We start from the raw sequence: 26,113 nt of genomic DNA, 5'->3' as shown, positions 1-26,113 counted from the left end.
AAACCTGCAATGCAAAAAGCAAAACTTTGTTTGTGGTTGTTATTCAAAATAATTAATAATTTTTGCCTAATGATTAAATTAACTTTGGTAGGAAAAACAACGTATGATAATTTTAGTAAACAGTCTTTCAATGCATATCTGTTTATTGCTGAAGTCTCTAGGAATTATTCAGTGCCAATAGGCATTATATACACCTGTCAGTAAATCCAAAATTCACAAAAGTTACATAAAACAATCACACAAACAAACAAAAAAAGACTGCCTTCTCTATTTCAAAAACTTTTTTTTTATCTTATTCAATTGGAATGCAAAATCCAAATGATATGTTGGCAACACCCTGAATGTAAAATAAGGCATGAAATACTTACTAATACTACTGCTAAAACAAAGGGGTGACAGGGATTTTTATTTCATAAAACAAGAGCCTTTGAGCATTGTATTTTAATTATTATGGGCCAGACCAGGCCTTACATCCACCACAGAAAAGGGAGATCCACAAAAATACCAATTAAATGTCTTTTCTTTTGGTAAAGAAGGAAACAAGGAAAGGACTTGATCTAACTGTGGTACATTCTGTCCCATCAGCAGTGTAGGGACTAACGTGTTATTAAGTAACGCGTTACAGTAACTACGTTATTATTGTGGTAACAAGCACGGTGACTAGTTATTATGCCAAAATCAGGAACGCGTTAATCGTTACTGGGATTTAAATAGGGTTGTTATTCGTTACTTCTTGTGGTGGCTATCGCGGAGCTTCCACAGATTCAGTAACATTAGCAAGTGGTGGAGGCCAGCAGGTGGGTGAAGGAAAGGGGAGGCAGGAGGAGCAGAGACCCGAGGTGGCCGCCGGTCCGAGTGTCAGGTGAACTGAATTTCAGGTAAGAAGTTATGTGAAATTGTTCCTTTTTTAATAATTTAATTTTATTCAGTATTTCAAGCCTCTTTTTGTTTGAGCCCTCTAACACAAGGTATTTCCTTCAGCTAACAACCCATATTTTTGATTATTACACTCCTTTAACATTTTTATTTATTCAATGGCACAACACATCACTGTTGAGTAAAATAAGGAGTAGAACAGCTTTAACCTCCTAGGACCCAGCGTCCACATATGTGGACATTTTGGGTTGTCTAGACCACAGTAGTAAATTTTGCCCTAGAAGGGCCTGATATCCATTTACGAGGACATTATATTGTAACTGTTCTATCGAAATTTATCCCATATATGGATATCAGGCCCTTGTAGAGCAAAATCAGGTAAAAATATAATTCTTTCTTTTTACATTCATCAGGCCCCAATCAGCCCAAATAGCAAAGAGAAATTAAAAATGCATGCCATGAAAGAGATCAGGTCTTAGGAGCTTAACCTGGTGGTCAAACTATCCTTTCAAGAATCAACTATGTATGTGGTGCAGTGCCAGTTAATCCTTTGAATGTATTTTTTAGTTTATGTTTTCAGTTTACATTTTTAGATTGTTTTAGATTTTTATTTTGACTTTGTGACAGTTATCTGTTTTAAGTACTGTATATATAAATACTAACAATAATAATTTTTATACATGCTTAAACTGAAATAGCTGTGTGTGTTTATGTGTGCATATGCATGATATGTGAAGAAGTGAATGTGAAAAAAAAATCCATGAATCCACATGGTAGGATTTGTAAAGAATTTATTCCTAAATCAGGGTGGAAAATAAGTTTTTGGTCAATAACAAAAATACAACTCAATACTTTGTAACATAACCTTTGTTGGTAATAACAGAGGTCAAACGTTTACTATAGGTCTTTACCAGGTTTGCACACACAGTAGCTGGTATTTTGGCCCATTCCTCCATGCAGATCTTCTCGAGAGCAGTGATGTTTTGGGGCTGTCGCCGAGCAACACGGACTTTCAACTCCCGCCACAGATTTTCTATGGGGTTGAGGTCTGGAGACTGGCTAGGCCACTCCAGGACTTTCAAATGCTTCTTACGGAGCCACTCCTTTGTTGCCCGGGCGGTGTGTTTTGGATCATTGTCATGTTGGAAGACCCAGCCTCGTTTCATCTTCAAAGTTCTCACTGATGGAAGGAGGTTTTGGCTCAAAATCTCACGATACATGGCCCCATTCATTCTGTCCTTAACACGGATCAGTCGTCCTGTCCCCTTGGCAGAAAAACAGCCCCATAGCATGATGTTTCAACCCCCATGCTTCACAGTAGGTATGGTGTTCTTGGGATGCAACTCAGTATTCTTCTTCCTCCAAACACGACGAGTTGAGTTTATACCAAAAAGTTCTACTTTGGTTTCATCTGACCACATGACATTCTCCCAATCCTCTGCTGTATCATCCATGTGCTCTCTGGCAAACTTCAGACGGGCCTGGACATGCACTGGCTTCAGCAGCGGAACACGTCTGGCACTGCGGGATTTGATTCCCTGCCGTTGTAGTGTGTTACTGATGGTGACCTTTGTTACTTTGGTCCCAGCTCTCTGCAGGTCATTCACCAGGTCCCCCCGTGTGGTTCTGGGATCTTTGCTCACTGTTCTCATGATCATTTTGACCCCACGGGATGAGATCTTGCGTGGAGCCCCAGATCGAGGGAGATTATCAGTGGTCTTGTATGTCTTCCATTTTCTGATGATTGCTCCCACAGTTGATTTTTTTCACACCAAGCTGCTTGCCTATTGTAGATTCACTCTTCCCAGTCTGGTGCAGGTCTACAATACTTTTCCTGGTGTCCTTCGAAAGCTCTTTGGTCTTGGCCATGGCGGAGTTTGGAGTCTGACTGTTTGAGGCTGTGGACAGGTGTCTTTTATACAGATGATGAGTTCAAACAGGTGCCATTCATACAGGTAACGAGTGGGGGACAGAAAAGCGTCTTACAGAAGACGTTACAGGTCTGTGAGAGCCAGAGATTTTCCTTGTTTGAGGTGACCAAATACTTATTTTCCACCCTGATTTACGAATAAATTCTTTACAAATCCTACCATGTGGATTCATGGATTTTTTTTTTCACATTCTGTCTCTCACAGTTGAAGTGTACCTCTGGTGCAAATTACTGACCTCTGTCATCATTTTAAGTGGGGGAACTTGCACAATCGGTGGCTGACTAAATACTTTTTTGCCCCACTGTACATATAGGATCTTGGGGGTGGGCACGATACACGGAATCCAAAGTACCATCAGGGTGTACATCCCACCCCTGGCGTCGTTGCCCACCTCTCAATTTTAAATACACGTAGACATTGAGGGCTAGCAGGAGGGACTATGCGCTTACCTGCTGCTCTCTGGCAGGTAGCTCCATGCCCTCCTGGGTTTTAAATGCACCTTAGAACACACATGCATCAACACTACAATGAGCGGGTGGAGGGAGGTTTGGAGTCTTCTCTCATCCCCATTCTCTGCGACCTGCTGGAGCGGGGGGGCTAGGAGGAGGAGTTGGCCGTCCGACTGCGGTCTGGAGTGTGGGGCCTCCCTGCTGCTGCGGAGTCGGGGCGGTCTGCCTCCCCCCATCGCAGGGAAAAGGGTAACACCACCTGGGTCTGGGTGCAGTTCCCCCCTCAAGGGGCAAGGGTACCTAGACCCGGTTTGTAGAGTATGCTTGGGGAGTGTGATCGTGTGTACAGCTGTTTCCACGTTGGTTGAGTGTGGAGTAAGTGCATATGAGAGCATGAGGGTGGGAATGGATGTTTGTATATGTGTGTGCCTGTATTTCTGTGTCTATATGTCAGGTTGGGTGTCAGGCGCCACCTCTCTGGGGACATCTTAGGCCCTCCAAGGTTTGGAGGCCTATCTCCCCCTACCACCACTTCCCCTGCCAGTGGCGGACTCCCTCAGACATCGGTGCGTTGGTGGTTCTTTGTGTCCGGGGATGGGCGTCCAGGTACACACCAGCTCACTCCTTGGCGGCCGCTTATCGGGGCCTGGAGCCTGGGGCTCGCTCGGGCCACTTCGGAGGTGGGGTGCCCCCGGCCTCTCGGCCTGGGGCTTGGTCACACAGGCACGGCTGGCTGCCGGCGGAGCTCACGGGCGCGTCACTGCAACTCCCCCTGGCTTCTGCTCCGCGGCTGAGTGAGCCCTCATCTGGGACTCTCCTCAGCTCTTTCTGGGACAGTGGCGCGGCTGCCCCTCTGTTGGTCTTCCTTGGTCTCTTGTGTTCTGGGGGCCTCTGGATGTCTGGAGTTTTGATCTCCTCCATACCTGCTTCATGCCCTGGAGGACGGGGCTGTGGCCCCCCCCCCCCACACCCTCTAGCAGATCATTACATGAAGGAACCTTTAAAAAAAAACTAAAAAAAAACAAGCGCGTCCATGCTCACAGGTGTACACACGGGTGATCACACCCACAAACTACACCCTTTTTGGCTCCTACCTCAAAGCACACTGTGTTCTGTTGATCTTATGTGCTGCACAATAATGTTTAATATTTAGTATTTACTGTCATATTCCCATATATCATTGGGATGTTGTTTATTCTATTACTCTTGTTCTCTTCTGCTTGTTTTCTTTTTTCTTTCTCAGCAGGTGATCCAGGTGATTGATATATGCATTTTTTTTCTGCTCATTCTTTTGGTTTTTGTCTTTTGCCCTTCTCCCCCGTCCCTCTTCTCAGCTGTTTCTCTTTCCCTCTTTCTTTCTCCCCTTCTTTCCCCCAGTCAAGTCTGTCCCGTATTCAGTAAGTGAAAATAAAATAAACAATAAAATGTGAATCAAATGGACCATTACGGCAAGGCTGGGATGGTCAATTTGGTAAAGTAAATCCGTTGGGCATCTTTCTTTGCCTTTAGACAACAATTCTGATGGCAAAAGAGCCAAACGGGACAGGCGCAAAAAAAAAAAAAAAAAAAAAAAAAAACACAGCAAATACAAAAATGGTAGAAAAACACAAAGAACACAACAGAAGTTGAATAAAAAAATTATCACAAAGTGTTTCTGTGGATGCAGGCAACAACAGATGCAGAAATGACAGAAACTAAAACATGCAAAGAATTGCATTGAGACATGTAAAAAGAAGCAAATTATTCATCAGTGTTGAGAAGGAAAAAAGATATAAAGCAATGTGTACTTTCACATGATTCATTTGATTCACAATGATACATTCATCACATGATTCCTATAATACTGTAGATACACGTTAGCTATTAGCCATTTACAGACAAGCAAACAGTAAATGGATAATAGTAAGACATTGTCTTACCAAAAAAAACCCTTTTGTATGAGCTTTTGTGTTACGGCCCTAGCAGGGCCTCCTCCTGAAGTTGCCTGTGTGGGCGTATCCTACCATCTCTCCTGCCTTAGGTGCCACCTTTTTCTATCGTACAGCTGACTCACATCAGCAATTAAATGTATTTAAGAGCAGAGAAAGGTGAGCTCTGGTGCCAGAGTGCCATGTGAGTGGTTGCAGCTAGTGAGCTGTGTGAGTGTTTGGAGGTTGCAGCTAGTAGCTAGTGAGATTGGTTTTTTTGTGATTGTTTGCTCCTGCTTGGTGGAGAGGAGTGTTTGGTTACTAACCTTTTTTCTGGCTTACTTTTCAGTTCACTGACCAACGCTTGAGTTTTGTTTTGTTTCTTTAAATGGTGATAGCGGCTTGTCCGTCTCTTTTAGTTGAGTTATTAATAGGAACTTTAATAAAACTCTTTCATTAAACCATTTTGCCTCTGTCTCCTTTTTCTGACCCGGACACATTTTGTTACTTCCCCCTCATTGCCTGGACCCCTTTTAGGGGAACGTAACATTTTGCTACATTTTTTTTTCTATATGTTGGTATTTTCTAAAGTTGCAGTAAATTTGACCCCTTAGGGCCACCGTAGCCATTTGACAGTTGGAACAGTAGTTTCTTTCCTGAAGATCTCTGTGGGTGATGATGCTTGATGCATTGACACCAGCCTTGATCCACTTCTTGTAAAGCTCTCACAAGTTCTTGAATCAACTTTTCTTGACAATTATGTCAGGACTGTAGCGATCCCCATTGTTTCTCTGCCTTTTCATACAACACGTTTTCCTTCCAGTCCACTTTCCATAAATATGATTTGATATAGCACTCTGTGAAAAGCCAAGCTTTTTAGCAATGACCTTCTTTGGTTTTCTGGTACCCTCCTTGTGGAGGACATCAGTGATTCTCATCTGTCAAGTCAGCAGTCCCTATGATTATGATGATGCATGTGTTGAACCAGGCTGAGAGATAGATGGCAATTAATTTGTCTAAATAGCAGTTTTACTCAGACTCAGACTTAAATTTTTTAATAACCTGAAATACTGAACTTTGACTTTCCATTAACAATAAGCCATAATCATTAATATTAAAACAAAAAGCTTGATATATTCCAGTTTACATGTAATGAATACAGAGAATATGAAAGTCTATCTTTTTTGAATTGAATGTGAGAGTATGTCCACAATGATTTCCTTTCTGTAGTATAAACACACTTTTTTAAAATAAAAGTTCAACTGCCAGTAGGCGCAGGAAGAATACTTAAAATATACAAACCCTTCTTTGTTATGTTCTCATAACATTCAAACTACTTAACAGTTAAAACCAGTATCACCAGGTTTACACAAGAATGGTTTTCTAAGTTCACTTTTTTCCTCTATTTTTTTTGCCATTTCACATATTTAGCCAAACCACTTCCATACAGAAGTGACATGACAGAAGAAGTTCTCATTAGATCAAAATGTTATCTGTTGTTGCAAAATACATTGCAGAGTACGAAACATTACAACATAACAAACTAGAGCTGATAATAGCTACCCGCTACACCGCCCATTCCTGCCAGACCCAGATACACTCAGACTGATCTCAGTCTGCTCACTTTTTCTCACAACAATTTACCATCTCTAACACTTAATCTAAGGTAAATAATAGAACAACTTTATTTATAAAGAGAAACTTTTGCAATTAAAGCTGGTATCACACACACACACACACACACACACACATATATATATATATATATATTTATTATGTGTAATATGTATTTATGCATATTAAGAAATCATTTACAGAATGACTTTGATCCTTGATATAATATTTGCAATACATTTTTGTGTTTCAGGATGAAGGGTGTTGTGATCTTTCTTGTGTTGACACTGGTCCTGTTCATGGCTGAACCCGTGGAGCCTCGATTTCGTTCGAGTTTTCGAAAGGGTTTACAGAGGTTTAGAGGTAAAGCTGCATAATGACAGCAAAACGTACATTCACAGTTAAGTTCAATATTAAGGCTATCAATAATTTACCTTTGGAAATATCACACATTCCCTCTTTTTTACAGTGGATTTTCTTGAACTTGTGGTGAAACTAAAAGAGTAGAACATGTTCACCAGTTAGAAGATTATACCACCGCCATTTCCTCTAGATAGCTCTGATTGAAAAAAGTGCTTATTCCATCTGTATTGGGTCAGCCTAAATAGTGAATAAGTTTGGTCTTTGGCAAAACCACTGTAAAAAAACAAGAAAAAAAAACAATTCACTAAATTCACTAAAAAAGTAAATGTATTTCAGTTTTTTTTTTATCACTTTTCTTGTTTTTCTATAATTGTTGAAGGGAAAAATCATAATTTTTTAAACTAATTTATTTTCTAACTCATTCTAATACAATTATAGACACTAATAACAAGATTCTTTTGAATGTATTAATTTCAAATATTTGCCAAAACAAATATAGATATATATAGAGAGACAGAAAATTAATGAATCAGGTGGAGGAGGTGCGCACACACTCACAATCACACACACACATAAAATGGTGCCATATATGTGGACACTGGAATGTCTGAATGAATGTGCTGTCTTTATATAATGTTCTATTAAAATATCCAATAAGAAACTATATAGTTAAAACTGAAAATACAGTTGCTGCTGCTGATTAATTGATCAGCATCATAAAAACATTCTTTTCAGTATATCTGTATTTATTCTCATGTGGTAACAGCTTTTTAACTTTCAACCTTTTTGTAGAAAGCAAATACCCAGACAGACTGAAGAGGCTGGCTAAGGGAGTGGTTAGGTAAGGAATTTCTCTAAAACTTCTCTAAAAGTTACTGTTAGTGATTATAAATAAAGAAAAAGGGATTTTTGGTTGTTTTTTTTTTTTAAATTCTCAAATCTTGGTGTTTTCTGCCAGACATGGGCCTGCCTGGATGCAAGGTATTGGCAGCCTACTACCACGTGGAGATGGTGCTCGCCTTGATGATGAGATGTCATAGAGCGCAGTTCAACGGAGGATCTGGTTCCTGCTTCGCAATGCAATCAACACATATAAATCAGAAGATCCCATGACAATTCAGCAGTCTTTGCTCTGTCATGACTATAATGCTTAAATGATCATTTAGGCATTATATCATCACTTGATATTTAGACACCTCATAAAGGTTTTAAAAAAATGTGTAAAAAAATAAAAAAGCTTCACGTTGCAACTGCCTGATGAATAAAACTGCAACAGCAAAAGTGAAACTTTGTCTGGCATCATTGATGATAAGAGATGCACTGACCTGATTTAGCAGGTTTATATTTTCACCAATATTGTTTTTTAAAGTACGTAAGCCAAAAAACTTTGCTTGTAGGTGAGACTGACTTTATCAAACTTACATAATAATAAATAACTGTCTGAAAGACCATAGTTTTGCATCGATGTCAAGACTGACAGTGAGTTAATATTTATATTATGAACATTACGTTTCTCCACCGTTATGTTAAAGGAAATATGTGTAAGTCACACTTCCTCTTTGTGTCTAATAATCAGAGCTTATATTTTTATGTTTTGGAGGGTAACTTGTTTTATTAAACTTGTCCACTTGTCTAATTACTGTAGCACGCATCCAGAGCAGTAAAAAATTGTGATGGCTAAGAGCTAGAAAAGCAGGTGACGGGCTAAATGCTGTTACTAATAGTCCATATCAACTAAGAGACTTATTATAAACACTGATGAACAAACAATGCAGAAAAGCAGGGGTTAAAAAGTAAAACTTTCTTCCTGGAAAAAAATGTTAGTTGGGACATTTACATAGTTAGTGGACATAAATCTCTTTGATGACATTTTATGAGACCACATATTTTACAATTAGCATTGTTTTCAGTTCAGTTAAGGTACAAATCTGTGTAATGTATGTATAATATGCCAGCAATATGTGATATCACTCTAGAGAAACATTTTATTTGATAAACTGTCTTTTGCCAGTGCATAATTTGGCTCAGTGGCGATACATTGAGCTAAGATATGGAAAGACATGTAAGCTCCATGCAAGAGTAAACAGATCTGGGGACACATTTGGGGAAAGTTATTAATTCACACTCATTGCCTGACCTCTACACATCAAGGTCTTTGGACCTAAATAGAGACAACACTAAGGGAGCATAAATGGCATAATGCTTTTAAGCGACCTGTCATTTACAATGCAGCCTTTCTCAACAAACATCAGCAAACACATCAACTGTTTTTGTGCAGTTTGTTACACAGTGTATCTGCTAGGTAGAGCTACAGGTGCTGTTTTTCCCAGAAAGACAAAAGAATGAAAGATAGATGCGAAGAGGAAGAAGGAAATTTATCTGGAGAGGTAAGACTGCTCAGTGACAATCCCAAAACTGAAAATTTTAAACTTACATGTAAGCTCACTTTTTTTCCTTTAGAATTTTTAAGTCAGATATTGGATTTGCACCATCCATCCATCAATCCATCCATTCTCTTGCACTTATCCTTAAGGAGTCGTGGGTGATCGGGAGCCTACTTCAACCACCACAGGTAGTTGGTACCAATCTGTCGCAGGGCTAACACAGAGAGAAAGACACCATTCATAGTCACACCTATGGGTAATTTAGAATCACATAACCCCACTAAGTGCATGTGTTTGGACTGTGGGAGGAAGCCTGAGTACCTAGAAAGAACCCACGCAAACATGGGGGAACATGCAAACTCTACACAGAAAAGCCTGGGCAAGATGGTGAAGTCAAACTCAGGATCTTCTTGCTGTGAGGCCAACCACCATGCCACCGTGCTGCCCATGATTTGAAGTTGTGTGTGTTTTTGTTACCACTAAAATATCAAACAACAGAAATTAGGGTGCTAACTGTGTTATTTAAAGGCTGCATAAAATACAAGGCAGTTTAGTGCAGGATAAGGAGGTCATATACTGTACTGCATCATGCTGTGAATTTACAAAAATGTATTGTCTAGAATGAGGACAGTATTAACAATATAATACTGTCGGTCCACAAAGAGCAGTAACGCACTACAAAGCGTTACTGCCTCCTCCAGGCATGCAAAAAGGCTTGGGGTGAAGAAGTCTTACTAATGACTGCTGAAATAAAAAAGACTGATTAATGATGTGTACACGGCATATTTCAACATTTTCAACACTCAGTGAAAGAAATATACAGTATAAATTGATTCCTCATCTCAAATCTAATCATATTTTCTTCTTCCAATTAGCAAAGACAAAAGCTTAGTTGGAAGCCACATTATGAATGCTGAATCTGACACCAGCTTAAAGCTATTTGGTTTGGAAGAAATGCCTTAGATTCTTACATTCTGTAGCATTGGGTTTGCAATGCAATCAACAAATGCATAAGCAAACAAAATAATAATTACAAATAATCATAGAAGCAGGGGTCTAATTGTTTTATTGAAAATCTAAAAAAGCTCAATATTTCAAACAGCACTACTCAACAAAACAGCAATTTTAAAAGTCAAACACTGTTTGTGTTTTTTCTAGGGAAATCTTTATCTAATTTTGTATTATTATTTCCAGTGATGATAAGGAAATCCTCTTCATAAGTTTGATGATGGTGATGTTTCTGCTTTTTGGGGCTTCAAACACCAAATGTTTAGCAGTTTTCTGTGCTACCTGTGGTTTCTGCTCAGTATAGACCATAGCCAGCGAGCAGTTCTACACATCAGTCCACATGGACACCATTTGTCAACACAGACGGTTTCACGCAAACACACACACATTGTGTAAGCTAAAAACATGATTTATGCAGAGTTGTACAGTAGGTGGAGCGCATAAAAACTGTCCACAATACCTAACTTAGAGTCTCTTTTTCTGAGTAATCCACAGCCCGGCTATCTTCCCAGGTCGCTGTGTGAGTCTTCACATCAAATACATATCAGACTCTAAGAGTTATTGCTTAATTAAAGCTGTCTTTGTGAGTTTTTAATTGGAATTGGCATAATAAAACTAATTTATTGTGTATCTTTTGTTTGTCTGAAAAACACTGGAGACAAGAAGGTAGATGAAAAACATGATCAGTAAGGATATGAATGGACAAACAATCCTATTGAAGATTAGCATTAGTGAGGGTCGTTGTTAATGTCTCTTTTGCTCTTGGAGTGGGCCTCAAAGAGAATACAGTATTCAGGTTCAGGTGCTTTAAAGTGACCACTTTCATGGTAGTACAAGAGTTTCAATGTTGGTTTGTGTTCTATGGAAACACCAAGGTCTCTAATGCTTTTACTTTTGACTCACAAAATACAGCTAAAACCCTTAAACCCTGCTCAACATTTGGCAATAAAACCCTTTCTGATTCTGATTCTAAAGCTACAAGGCCTACGATTTTTTTACCATCTCAATCAAAATGTTCATGCTGAAGTACTACTATGGTTTATATACAACTGAACTCTTGTTAACGCTCAGCTCAGAATGAAACATGATCGTTGATGTGTGATAATTTGTCACATTTAAAAAATGATAATAGATGCTCTATATTTTCTTTTGGTGTGCTTTGGTAAAAAAAACAAAAAAAACAAAAAACCATCAGACACAAGTCAGGTTGGCTGCAAGTAGCTGCTGCTAGGTTATCAGTAGTTTTAAGCTCAAACACCCTACCCTAATACTCTGCTGCACAATCCCAGCCTTATTTTTTTTACTCTTCTTTAATTTAAAATCACTGTTATATATTTACATTTCCATGCTCTTACAGCATAAGGCCCTCACTATGTTCCTTGTACTTTAACTTTGTTTATTTACTGTAAACTGTAGTGTTTTTATTCTTTATCCTGCTGCTGTAACACAGTAATTTCCCTTAAATAAAGCATCTGTCTGTCTGTCTACAGCACCATGCCTTAGGCTGTATCAACAGTTTAATCGTGTGTGGATATTTTTTTTTAAGTCGTGATATCATTGATGCAGACTGTGGGTAGATTCTTTTTTTCATTGTTGCTTTACAATAAGGAAAACAGTAACATGTAATTATGAAAGAATGAGTAAATAAAAGAATTGAAAATAAAAAAAGATTGGCCTGAAACACTCATCACACCCTGATAATTCCTGATCCAGGATTATATAATAAGCAATAATTTTTAGCAATAGTTTTATCCGATACCGGTGCCAAATCGGTACTTTTGAAACGGTGCCGGTGCTTAAACAGTGCTCGAACCGGTGCTTAAAGAATGGAGAACACAAACTTTGTCCAAAAACCTCTCATGTTCAGCTGTTTTTTTTGTAAAAAGATAACAATGTTAGCCTTTTCTGCAGCTATGTGGCATATATGGTATCACTCTTGGCTGGAAGCAGTGCTTAAACAATGGACAAACACAAACTTTATACAAAAACCTCTTATGTTTACCTGTTTTCCACTTTTTCTTTGGTCATTTTAGCCTTTTTGGCCAGGGTGAAGGGAGTATCTGCCATCAAACAAGAAGACAGCCGCATGTAGCTATGATGATGTTTGCTAGTTCACCTTACCTGCATTAATGTAATAACGTGGTTAGCCTACTCAACGTAAATTACACACTAACAACATTAAGCTACGCACGCAGAGAAGAACGGCTGCTGCTGCATCATCATCCTCATCATTTCTGCTACACTGGCAGGGCTAGGGGCCAGGACTCTATTCTTTGGGTTTTTGGGGGATGTTGCTCCGGGTCCGATAACTGGCAACCCACCCGACGTGCACAGTGTGAGGTCTCGCAGCAAGCTATCAAATACGGCGCATTTCTCGGCTTTTAAAAAAAACGCTATGCGTCGCCAGCTGTTTAATCGGATTCTTGGTGTTATCTCCTTTGACAGTATCACAGTATCAGCTTAAAGCACTTGTTGCAGGCTGCTGAGTTTGCATATTTTGCTGTGAAGTACAGCCAGACTTTTGACCGCTTCGCCTTGGACATTTTTAATCTGTAGCTCTGCATAAAAGAACGTACGTACCTGGGCCCGCCTACTATCCTCGGACACGTAAAATGATTGGCTAGAAGTGTATCACAGCTCAGGAAAAAAAAGCACCGAAATAAAGCACCGAAATGTGCGCTGCTTTTCGGTCTGGTTACTACCGTTTATGTCAGAACCGGTGCCATCATGGCACCGGACACCGGTACCCATCCCTACTAGTAAATATGATTCACTTTACTCGAGGTGCCACAAAGAATAAGAAATGTTGGAGTAATTAGTAATGAATGAACAGTTGATGCTCAGTGTTTGAATTAGAGTCAATAAGGAATAACTCATAAAGAAAATGGGGAGATAATCACGTTACCGCTAATTATGAATTACTCATTACCTAATGATTCACTTATTTAGTATCTCCCAGACCGTTCTACAGTAGAAGAAAATCATTATCAATAATAAAGTCTTAAATCAAGGGTAATTAGGGAAGTATTGAAGAATGACTGATTACATATGAGTTTTTCTTGATTTGTTGGTCATTCATTCTGTAGTAACTGAGCATATGTGTCTCCCTATTAAATGTAATGGTCTATGTGTGCATTTCCCTCCTTTTTGAACATGTGACAGCCACACAAACATGAAGGAAATAAGGCAGTTGCACTGGATGAGTTACAGGGAAACAAGTAAAAAGGGTCAGTTCAATTTTATAAACTTAAATAGTGACGGAAGTGATAGTAAAATACCTCACAGAGGATTGCTTGTGTCTTATGATTGAAAAAAATAATTAGTTAGACCCATAGGGCTGATTTTCTATAACACTGCCAAAAGATCTATACATATAGGTAACTTTAAAATGAATCTTCTATATGTAAAGTCTGTGTGCATGTATGTAAACAAATCTATACCCAACCCCGAAGCAGCTAATCTGGCTACAGAAAGAGACATGCAGGCATACTGAGGTGTCACAGATAGAGAGGATGGATATCTCTCACTGTCACCTGAAGACAACCTAAAGGGCACCATAGACTGACCTGGAAAATGACACCTGCATCCTCCATGAAATTAAACAAACACACACAGCAGCCATGCAAGCAAAGTTTGTTTTAGGCCTCGCTTAAAACATATCGATCTGAAATGAGATGTGGTCAGAGAAGGGATGAGGTTAGTAAGGTATGTGTGTGTGTGCGTTTGTGTGTGTGTGAGGGTCATTCGTGTCATTGGCAGTGGTTGTTTACCTAGAAGCGATTGCTAGCCTCACACACAAGCCCTTCCCAGACAGAGACGCGTGGTAAATAATAGAAGAGTGATGACAGAGGGCAGACGCACACAAACACAGATCAGCATCAAGGTTAAAGATGGGTGTGGGTGTAATGGGAGAGCTCTTTATCAACATGTCATTAATATAGGAGGAGGGTTCACCAAACCAGGGAGGCAGAGAGGAAAGAGGCAGTCATACTGTGAGCAAGGGTCCTGACATCTGCATAACAAATGCATGAGAGGTCTGTATGTCACAGTGACAGCTGAGTCAATATGAATTCGGCTGCAAAGTAGAGTCAGGTGCCTGACCCCTAACTTAGTCATATTGCAGACTTCACTTGATGCTCACAAAATAGCTCAAGATCAGATATCATAACATTAGCATTCATGTGATTTTCATTGCCAGCTACACACAAATGTTACAGTGAATAACTTCAAACGTCTTCCGCTGTTCAGATGTTCGGCATGCTTGTCCTCATCATGACTGGACTACATGATTGGTCTTTTAGGAAATAAAGATAATTTGCACTTGTTGGATTTTTAAACAAAAGCAGGGAAAATACAACACACGAGAACATGTTTGACACTAGTTTTGCTTCATGGTTCAAGTTTTTGGATCAGCTTGTGCACCCTTAAAAGCAATGGACCTTAAAAGCTCAGCCTCACTTAATAACCATTTGCCACATATGGTGGGTTGTCCCTTGTGTCTTATGTTTTGCTTTGCTTCCTTTATCTTATTATTCCTTGATTTGTCTCTGATGCACCCTCGTGTTACCCATTTCCCACATTGGCCTTTGTAGATTTATGGCCTCAGTTTTCCCCTGGTCAATTAACGTGATGTCTGTTGTCCTTCCTCATCTTCTCCAAACCACTTATTTTGCTTGTGTTAACTTCAGCTAATTGTCACCAGCCAGTGATTGTGGACTTGTGGCCACATAAAGGTTAATTTTTCATCTGTTTGGTTTTTTTAAATAATAATTCAATCCTACTACACGGATAAAATATGTAAATATTAAATGAAAGAAAAGCAATGCTCATAGTCTTATTTTTATGTCTCCGGGAAGCACATCTGGATATTTTTCTTGATAATATTTTTTATTTAAGTGTTTAAAATATAAGTAATTTTATGAGTACATGGATATACAAAATTATCTCAATAAACCGAATCTATTTAATTGACTCAGCACACAATTATACATTTTAATAATACAAAGTAATGTAGTAAGTTGCTGCTGTCTACAAATAAAATACCTGTACTGTTAAGGGCAATCTAGTCCCTGCATCTCGGTGTAAAAGATGAATGCATTTTAAGTTTGAAAAGTTAAGCCAAACCCTGCATTCTTTCTGATGGCCAGCAGGGTGTGACTGTAGTGAAGTTTGGGGGAAAACAGTGCTCAGATCCTGGGTTTGGGACTTCACTTTCCCAATGAGTTTAAGGCCACTTTTGTCACATTCCCGGGTCTGTTGACCCAGCGTTTTAAGTTTTAGTTTATTTGGATGTCAATGTTTATGTTTAAGTTTGTTAGGTTAGTTAAATTCATTTGTTTATTAGATTCCCCTTGTGTTTTCTTCCACTATATCTAAGTTTAACTTTATGTGTTTCATGTTTGTTTGTCTTATGTTCAGAGATGGGCAGTAACGCGTTACTTGTAACGCGTTACTGTAACCTGATTACTTTTTTCAAGTAACGAGTAAAGTAAGGGATTACTATTGCAAAAACGGTAATTAGATTACCGTTACTTTCCCGTAGGAACGCTGCGTTACTGCGTTACTAAAACCGTGATTTTTTGCGAGAATGTCTCACGACAGTGACGTAAGCGAGTGCGCCGTTAGTGACAACAGCTGTGTGCAGATCAACAATGGATCACATATCGATTGTGGGAGAGAGTATGAGTGTGCAGCGTTTAAAGCGTGGAAGTACTGACCTTACTTTGAGTTTGATTCCATAAAAAGTGACAAAAACATTAGTGTCCTTCGTGCGTGGGAAGAAAACTTCTTTTTACAGCGAAAAAAAACCCTAAACTTCCAAGCAAGCACCGAGTGCGCAACGACGTAATGGGAAACTCACAGAGAAAGTCGCGGATTCTTCAACTGACCGTGGCACACCTGCACCAGGGTAAACCTCCGCCTCCCGCAGTCCTGCTTTACAGGCAAGGCAAGGCAAGTTTATTTGTATAGCACAATTCAACAACAAGGTGATTCAAAGTGCTTTACAGAGACATTAGAAACAAGAACAAATAAAAAGCATGATTTAAAATTAGTGCTGTCAAAATTATCGCGTTAATTGTTAAGATCAACGCGAAATGTTTAATGCATTAAAAAAATTTAACGCTGATTTTGTTTTTTTATTAATTTCGTGTAATCTAAGACCTTTAAATTCATGAGCACCTCTGGAGGAGGGGGCAACAGTGTGCTATGCTGGCGTTTGGCCTGACAGAAATGATTAGAAGAAGAAGTGACACCATGCTACTATCTAGCTAACACTAGCTAACACACGCAAGCATGGACGAGGGCGGACTTTTGGGTGGAAAGTTTCTCTTTAAGAAGTTGCCTGATGGCTTGTTGGACAAAACGAGAGTAAGATGCACAATTTGCAACGCTGAATTCAAGTACCACAGAAGCAGTTCATCACTGGCGTATCACCTGAGAGCAAAACACCCAACTGAATCCACCTCTACGGGACCTCGCCAGTCTACGCTTCAGGAGTATGGTGCTTGTGGACGAATAACAAAAAATGTGAGAGAAAAGGTAACCAATTCCTTGGTTGTTTGGATAGCTAAAAACTGCCGACCAGTTAGCATAGTAGAAGATGATGGACTGAGAGAAGTCATTCGTGCTGCATCAGGAGATGAGTGTTACAATCTGCCCTCGAGAGGAACCATTGTGTCGAGACTGCACACTTTGTATGGGGACCAGAGGGCTCAGCAGTCCAGCAAGCTTGTGCAAGTAAGGAATGTCGCTCTCACCGGAGACCACTGGACTTCGGTGAACAACGATAATTACTTGGGGGTCATGGCGCATTTTATTGATAACGACTGGACTATGCAATCGTTTGCACTAACAGTGAGTAAAACTGAAGAGAGACACTATGCTGAGGCGTGTGCTGACCATTTTCTGAATGTTGCAAACGAATGGAAAATCAAAGACAAGGTAACCACGCTTGGCACCGTCAGTGCTCGTAACATGGTTGCAGCCGCCAGACTACTTCCATTTGAACACATGCCCTGCATGGCCCACATTCTGCAAAGAACGGTCACAGTTTCTCTTAATGACAGCGCATTTGAAAGGGCTCTGGCCAAATGTCGCAAGATTGTTGGACATTTTAAGCATAGTCCAGCAAACGCTCAGGAATTAAAGGCACAGCAAGCTGCACATGGACATCAAACAGAACCGCTTGTTCAGGACGTTCCAACAAGATGGAACTCCACCCTAGAGATGATCAAGCGGATCCAGAGAAACAAATTTGGGCTGACCACCATCCTGACTCAACAAAACAGCAAGGTGACTATGTTGACTGACCAGGAGCTTGACAGACTGCAAAAGCTGGAGGAACTACTGGAACCTTGCAGGTAAATACATTTTGTTTCTCATGATTGTGTGTCTATCTTTGCATTCTAGCTTTGTTTTCAAGTATGTTCTCCACCTCCACCTCTCTGTGTATTTTCATATGTAGTTTTTATGTTTGTCTCTGTGTGATTAATAGAAAAATACAGACTTGATCTTTCTATTGCAGATATGTTACCGAACTGCTGGGAGGAGAGCGGTATGTCTCTTGTTCCATGGTGTTGCCAGCCTTGTGTCATTTGTTCAGGATTATGGAGCCCTCAGATGATGACCCAGTCTACGTTTTGAGGTTTAAGAAGATTTTTACCACAGACCTAGCTCAGCGGAGGGACAGCAGCAATCTCACATGGCTGAAGATCGCTACTGCCCTTGATCCCAGGTTTAAAGATCTTAAATGCCTTTCCAAAGATGAAAGAAGAGAGGTGTGGGCATCAGTACATGACCTTCTGATGTCAGAGACGGATGCACACCAACCATCTGCTCAGACAACAGAGGAACCCTCACCAAAGAAGAGCAAGATGTCCATCTGCTTGCTGGGTTCTCCTGATTCAGATACAGAGGAAGAGGAAGATGCTATAGACTGCTGTCTGAATCTGTACAAAGCAGAGCCCAAAATTGACATAGGAGAGTGTCCACTACAGTGGTGGTTAAAGAGAGAAGGAGCACATGCCAGGCTGGCACCTATTGCACGCAAGTACCTGTCAACCCCTGCAACCACAGTGCCTTGTGAGAGATTATTCTCACTCTCAGGTCACATCATTCAAAAGAAGCGTGCTTCTTTGTCATCAGACAATGTAAACAGAATAGTCTGCCTCAGTAACTGGCTGAGTGCAAAGAAGGACTAATCCAGATTGCTCCTTTGAAGTGAAAAATGTTCAACATTCTGGGTTTTCAGCTGTGTCTTTTTGTGTTTTAAATACTGAGTTTTGTGCACCCTTTATTGTTATGATATTCACTTTAACCTGTAGGCCTGGGTTCAGTCACTGTTGATGGCCTTAAAGGTTTTTTGTAAGTTTTCACTGTGTTAAAGATTGATGAAAACTATTAAAATTCTCTTTGAATTTCAGCATACATTCTTTGTGTTTATTCTGCATTTACTTCATTGTGTTGCATAAATGTCTGTTACAATCTTAAAATATAAAGAATAAAAAAAATGTAATTGGAGCCAGGCTATTAATAAAGTAATTGAGATTAATCGCAATTAATAACAGAAAATTGTGAGATTAGTTAGTTAATTTTTTTTAATCTATTGACAGCACTATTTAAAATTGATTAAAACAAGCAAATAAACTAACTAACTAATTAACAAACAAACAAACAAACAAACAACAGTATATAAAATCAAAACAGATAAAATCAGAACAGTAGATAAAATCAGTAGTTAAATGTAAGTTTTGAAATTTAAGCTTAAAGTGTGGATTTGGTGCTTTATTCAAATGCAGCTGAGAACAGGTGAGTCTTCAACCTGGATTTAAATAAACTGAGTGTTTCAGCTGATCTGAGGCTTTCTGGGAGTTTGTTCCAGATATAAGGAGCATAAAAGCTGAATGCAGCTTCTCCGTGTCTGGTTCTGACTCTGGGAACTGATAAAAGACCGGATCCAGATGACCTGAGGGATCTGGATGGTTCATACTGGGTCAGGAGGTCATTGATGTATTTTGGTCCTAAACCATTCAGAGCTTTATAGGCCAGCATCAGAACTTTAAAGTCTATCCTCTGACGGACAGACACTAGTTTTGCTAGTGTCAGGTGAAAATAGTGCAACAGGACCGCTGAGTCTTTGACTTTATTTATTTTCTGCTGTGAGAGTGAGTGTAAACACAAAAAATATTTTATTTTATGTGCTGGAATGTGTAGAAAATAGGTTTAAATGTTAAACTAATTTATTCAAGTCAGAGAATGTTGCATATAATTAAATTTTTGCTTGATGCATAAAGTTAAAAGATTAAAACTGATAAAACAAGTTAAAAAAAGAGACTTTTCCATTTGATTACATTTTGTATGATGGATTATGTAGAAAAAGTAGAATTGGGCTGAAAGATCTATCGCTTTATCACCTCTTCAGATTGTAAATCGTGTTTTTAAAAAGTAACCAAGTAATTAATTACTTTTGAAAATAAGTAATCAGTAAAGTAACGGGATTACTTTTTGGGGGAAGTAATCAGTAATTAGTTACCGATTACTTTTTTCAAGTAACTTGACCAACACTGCTTATGTTATCAAGTTCGTGTTGTCATGTCTGCATTACATTCTGTTTCCTGTTTTATTGTGAAAGTCCTTGCCCTATGTGCATTGTGTCTAGTTTTGCTTCCCCTTGTCTTGTTAGGTCTGATTTGTCCCAGCTATGTTCCCACCTGTTCCCCATTCCCTCATTATCCTCCTGTGTGTATTTAGTTTGTGTTTTCTCATTCAGTCTTTGTCAGGAGACATGTTTCCATGTCGCCAGGATTTTCCACATTCAAGGTTTTGCTCTTTGTCTTCAGCATTCAGTTTTCCCAGTTTAGTTCTAGTTAGTTTCTCCCCAGTGTGCATGTGCCTTTTGTTTCCCCACCTTTTAGCCATATTAAAAGGCTTGCCTTTTGTTAATATTCAAGTTTAGTCTCATGTTCCTTTGTGTCTAGATTTTGGGTCCACTCCTCAATTCATACAGTGTGCTGCTGCATACTGTAACAACTTTGGTTGAAGTCTTACTGAATGATGCATAAATTATTTGAGAGGGTAAAGTAGGGAACACTTTAGGGTGGGTTGCCTTTGTGATAAACAGATTGTTACAATATGAGCTTTCAGTGTCTTTTGGTTTCTCAGGCAGACTGACTCCTCCCACATTATGCCTCATTTCAAAACAGCTAAATAAGTCATGTGTAATGTCCACGCACGGATTTTACGTTCCAGCAACTGACTTAAATACAATTTGATGAACTTGAAAGTTTCTTTTTAACAGGTTTTTCTCTATGTCACCTTGAGACCAGCTGTACAGAACATACAGTTAGAAAGAAAGTGTAAAGTAAAGAAGACACAGAGAAACATATCAGTAGAAGAAAGAAGTAGAAAAGAAGTGTAGAATTAGCTAAAGCATATCAGGTTTGGAACTGGGAGAGTGGCTATGGAATCACATTGTGCTATCCCAGCATGGATGTGTGTGTGTGTGTGTGTGTGTGTTAGCATTAAATGCACTAATCAATATGGTGGATGTCACCAATCTCCCCAGTAGTGGCTGAATGCGGATACAATCCCCCAGAGCAATTATATCTCTCTCTTTTCCAGACTTTGTTTCTGTCTTTGTATCGTCACTGTTTTTCAGCTCCCTGTATGTTTTAACACTGGGCAACAAAATGTTTAACTTTTAGACAACTTGACAGAAATACCTTAGGCCTACAAAAATTTACATTTTTTTGACGTCATGCTGAATGAAAAGCATTCACTTGCCATTCTCACTTGTAGACATGCTGCTATCCTTTCTGAACAAATTTGCTCTATAACTTTTTGCACACAGACTTTTCCTCTTTACTAACAGATACGTTTACTTGTTAGTCCCTTTTTCCCTTCTCCATCAAAAAGGAATAAATGTATCTCAGGTTATTGTTGTTGCATCAGAGGACTATATGAGCTCTTGAGATAATGTGTAGTCCAGCATACTGCTAAGGAACTTACCTTCACAGGCACTGAGGTAGTGTCTCAGTTTCTCAGTGAGGAATGTATGCTTTTGCATTACATAGAGAACAGCAATGAACTCCAACTTCTTATTTGGAATTGACATAAAGACACAAATTGGCCATACTGCACAGTATAGATTTCATTATAAAGGGTTAAAATGTACTTTGTTAGGCTTCAGTCACATAGGCCTAGAGACTGGAAACCTTCAATCAGTAGAGAAACGTGTATTCCTTGACCAGTTGGACTACTGCAACCTACACATTTTGAAAGGCAACCTTTATTTTGATGCCGAACAATCTTCTCAATCACCAACCTGGCCAACCATACAAACCAGATATTGTCAGAGGTCACCAACTGGCCACCTGGTCTGTGTGACTGGGATTTTACCTCAATGAGTCACAAAGACATGACAACACTGTGGTAAAAATTATCTATGCTTCTTTGGTATATACAAGGAGCAAAATCCTCAGTGAGTTACAACACAGAAACATTAAAACACATACACAATCTCTTCATGCTGTGTAAAGCGATTAAAGTAAGTTTTGAGTCATCGTTCCAGTTTCTTAAAATCTCAGCAGGAGGTCTGTTGTCAACTGTTAGCCATAAAGGAAAAATGCGTCTTGTTATATCTGTTTTTATCTGTTGTTAAACGCAAATGTGCACACACATAACAAAGCCATAAAAGAAAGTTCACACTGGTCATTCGCTGAAAGCAATACAGTATCAGCACAAATGCAGTCAAGCCAGCAGTCTTACAAAGTTTAAACACAATAGAGAGGCGAAAAACTGACTTGAATCCTAAAAACGATACTTTTAGTTGATTCATCATGAAGGGAGTGTACACAGCTGCACTAACAAAAAAAATGTTACTGACAATACAATGCTTTTCTAACATGTCATTTACAAAATGGTTAAGCTTGACGCTGAGAGAGAGAGTGGCACACTGAGAAGACAGAAAGAAAAAGACTCCTTTGCTTCTGTCAGTCCACCAAATCCATACAGAGAAAAAAATCTGTCTGCTCAGATGAAAGTCTAAAAGAGGAAAGAGGCTTTGTAACAGAGAAATAGCTGTGATCCCAGTGTCACGCAGGCTGATCTTATTACAAACCTCGTTATGTGTAGCATACACCACATGGCAGATGTTTTAATCCAAAGCTCATAAAATGAAAGACGGTCACAAATCGGGGTTAAGACCTGCTGCTTCACACTGCAAGATTAAACCTATGAAGCGTGGCAATCATAACATGACTGCACACCCCCCTTTTTAAAACAATCTACAATCTAACACAGTCATTTTACTATGTATTACATATTACTCAGATAAAAAGCCACAAAATGAGGACGATTGTACTGGTGTGAAGTAGATTTCTGGGTTCTCCATGATGGCTGACTGTGTACTGCATTTCTTCATTGTTCCTGTACTACTTCTATTGTCTGTAACAAAAGAAAGCAATTTAAAGTTTTAAAACTTTAGCACTTTTTGTGGTCCAGAAGTCTAAAATCTATAAAACTGGAATAAAAGGAAGTTATGGGAAAGTGGAAGAAAACGTTACATGGCTGTAGACAAAATACACAAGTGTACAGAGTGTCAGATAGGAAGACTGGTGAACATTTTGGGTTAAGGAGTCAGACATCTGAAAAAAAGACATCATGGGTTTCTGACATCTTGCCTGGCCTTATCAGAGATCTGCCTCTAAAGGTGGCTGTTCTGTGAACTGGTAACAAAGCCACTGGAGCGAAGCATCTCTGCTTGCTCTGAAGTAGTCAAGAAATGGGCTTTATTTAATAATGTCTATGTTAGGGCACTATTTAATCATTATCGCGTGTACTATTATTGTATATGCTGCACAAAGCTCCTAAGAGGATTTTACTGTAGACACACCTAAAAATAGGGAGAGATACATTTCAAGAGAGCCCATTAGTGTAATTAGAGCTACTCTACAGCCAGTCTAATGATGCTCTTTTCCTGCTATATTGTTTTTGCTTGATACAGCATCAAAAATGCCTCAAGGTGGGTTTTGCTTTGGTATACACACTGTGTGAAGGCTGATGAACAGACAGAAGCCTGTGAATGTTGTTTAACACTTTGCTCCATATGGTCATTTCTCCACTGAGTATTGCGTGAAGAACAGTGTGAAGAAGAGTGATTTGTGCCTCGAGTGTGAAAACATGTGTCACACTTTTGTTTTTTCTTCTTCTAAATATTAAAAATAACTTGCATTAGATGGAATGCTTCCTTCAAAGTTACATTTCATCAGCATTACGAACTCTTGCTAATTATGAAAGATCAGCAAGACGAGGAAATATAATTTGTTATCTGTTGTTTCCCTTTAATGTGAAAAATAGTTTTCGCGCAGTCTATTGAGATGTAAAAAACAACAGTATAACAAAGCTACAGTTTGTTTGACTTAATAATTTAATTAGCACTATACATGTAATCAATTCTACCAAGACTCTGATTATACAGCATCAGGGGAGGAAACACTATTGCGGTTTGAGATCACCACAAATAAGCCAGCGATTAAACACTTAACAGATTCCAACAAGGATGGATGAAAACTTATCTTCAGGGCCAATTTTGTGTTGCTGTCTTCATTTTCCTTCAAAGCCCCCCTCACAGTAAGCTGAGCACTGTGGGTTGTAGAGGCCAATATTAGTTAAGTATTTATTTACAGATCGTGGCAGGGCTGTCCTGTGAATAATTCATCTAGAGGAGTCTGTTGACAAGACAGCCTGACGCAGGAGAAAGGAAATCAATGCAGCTATGATGGGCAGCAGACTCCAGCATATCTGCTTCTGACCTGAACCCCAGCTATTCTGTAGGTGTGTACACGTGTGTGTAGTTACAGAGGTTACAATGCATCCCTATGTAAAGTGATCAGGTCTTGATCTGCTGATCGGAGCGAAACATTGTCCGTCGAGGGCAGACAGGCCGCGGGGATATGTCATCTTCACGTTCCTCCTGTTCTACACTGTAGACTGTAACTCTAGTATGCCTAAACCCTGGACTTACACAGATTAAACTTCTGTGCAGTTACCATTTTACATCAGAAAGTGCCAACCTCAGGGGCTAAAATCATTTTAAAAACTGGGAAAAAACTGCTGCTCCTCAATGGGCACTTGAGGCTGGACCCGAAACTGAGTCAAATGTGAGAAACTCAAATGTAAAATGTATTATTAGGGGAACTTTCCCTTATACTGTGGCGTGAAAAGGTGTTTGCCCCCTTCCTGATTTCCTAGGGTTTTTTGCATGTTTGTTATATTTACATGCTTCAGATCATTGACCACAAATTTACATTACAGTGCAGAGTAAATGCAGTTTTTAAATGATGGTTTCATTGATTACAGGAGAAAAGCTACCCAAACTTACCTGGTCTTATGTGAAAAAGTAATTGCTGCTCTTGTTAAATGAATTAACTGTGACTAACCATATTTTTTTTGAAAGCTGAGTTCACTTTTACTAAACACACTAAGGCCTAAATACTGCCAGACCTGTTTACTCAAGAAATCGTTTAAATAGAACCTGTCTGAGAAAGTAAAGCAAGCTAGAAGATCTCAAAAAACAACATTTCACACCACAATTTAAAGAAACACCTGAGAAACAAAGTCACTGGAAAAGGTTACAAAGCTATTTCTAAAGCTGTGGGACTCCAGCGGGCCACGGTGAGAGCGACTATACGCAAATGGAGAAAACAAAGATGGTGAACTTTCCCAGGAGTGACCGGCCTACCAAAATTACTCCAAGAACACATTGACAACTCATCCAGGCAGTCACAAGAGAACCCAAAACAACATGAAAGAATTGCAGGCTTCACATTTCGCAGTTAAGGTCAGACTTCATGATTCAGCAATAAGAAAGCGACTGGGCGAAAATGACATATATGAGAGGCTTTAGGAGAAAACCAGTGACGAGCAAAAGAAACATCAATGCTCATCTCATATTTGCCAAAAATCATGAATGAACATCATACCAACAGTAAAATATGGTGGTGGTTGTGTGATGTTCTGGGGCTTTTTTGCTACCTCAGGACCTGGAAGACTTGTTATAGTAATTGAAACCATGAATTCTGCTGTATACAAAAACATCCTAAAGGAGAATGTCAGTCCATCTGTTGGCGACCTGAAGCTGAAGCACACTTGGATCATTGCTGCAGGACAATGATCCAAAATAGACCAGCAAATTCACTTCTAAATGACGAGAAAAACAAAATAAAGACTTTGAACTGGCCTAGTGAAAGTTCTGAGCTGAATCCCATTGAGATGCTGTGGCATGACCTTAAAAAGGCAGTTCATGCTCGAAAACCCAATGTGGCTGAATTACAACAAATTTGCAAAGTGGGTCAAAATTCCTCCACAGTGCTGCTAAAGACTTGTTGCTAGTTATCGCAAATGCTTGATTGCAGTTGCTAAGGGTAGCCCCACTAGTTATTAGGTTTAGGAGGCAATCGCTTTTTCACGTAGGTTTGGATTTTTTTCCCCCCTTAACAAGCACCTTCATTTAGAAAATACATTTTGTGTTCACTTTTTCTATCTTTGTCTAATATTTAAATTTGTTTAATTATCCAAAACAT

At 39.3% G+C, this 26,113-nt stretch overlaps 3 protein-coding genes across 5 annotated transcripts in view; 2 read left to right on the top strand and 1 right to left on the bottom strand.

The window, feature by feature from the left end:
- LOC309688873 (exostosin-1) overlaps positions 1 to 26,113 on the bottom strand; it is a 368,281-nt gene that overhangs the window by 186,258 nt on the left and 155,910 nt on the right. The gene's annotated exons all lie outside the window — the stretch shown is intronic.
- gnpat (glyceronephosphate O-acyltransferase) overlaps positions 1 to 26,113 on the top strand; it is a 302,570-nt gene that overhangs the window by 249,323 nt on the left and 27,134 nt on the right. The window lies entirely within an intron of this gene.
- LOC309689312 (E3 SUMO-protein ligase ZBED1-like) lies at positions 17,521 to 19,140 on the top strand. Its single transcript, XM_082505614.1, has 2 exons — positions 17,521 to 17,893; positions 18,058 to 19,140. Exons 1-2 carry the CDS (start codon positions 17,544 to 17,546, stop codon positions 18,731 to 18,733), a joined length of 1,026 nt encoding a protein of 341 aa, XP_082361740.1. The 5' UTR covers positions 17,521 to 17,543; the 3' UTR covers positions 18,734 to 19,140.

This window comes from Aulonocara stuartgranti, assembly GCF_965226115.1.
Source record: "Aulonocara stuartgranti genome assembly, chromosome: 15".
Classification (NCBI taxonomy): domain Eukaryota; kingdom Metazoa; phylum Chordata; class Actinopteri; order Cichliformes; family Cichlidae; genus Aulonocara; species Aulonocara stuartgranti.
This window is presented reverse-complemented; position numbering and strand designations above follow the sequence as displayed.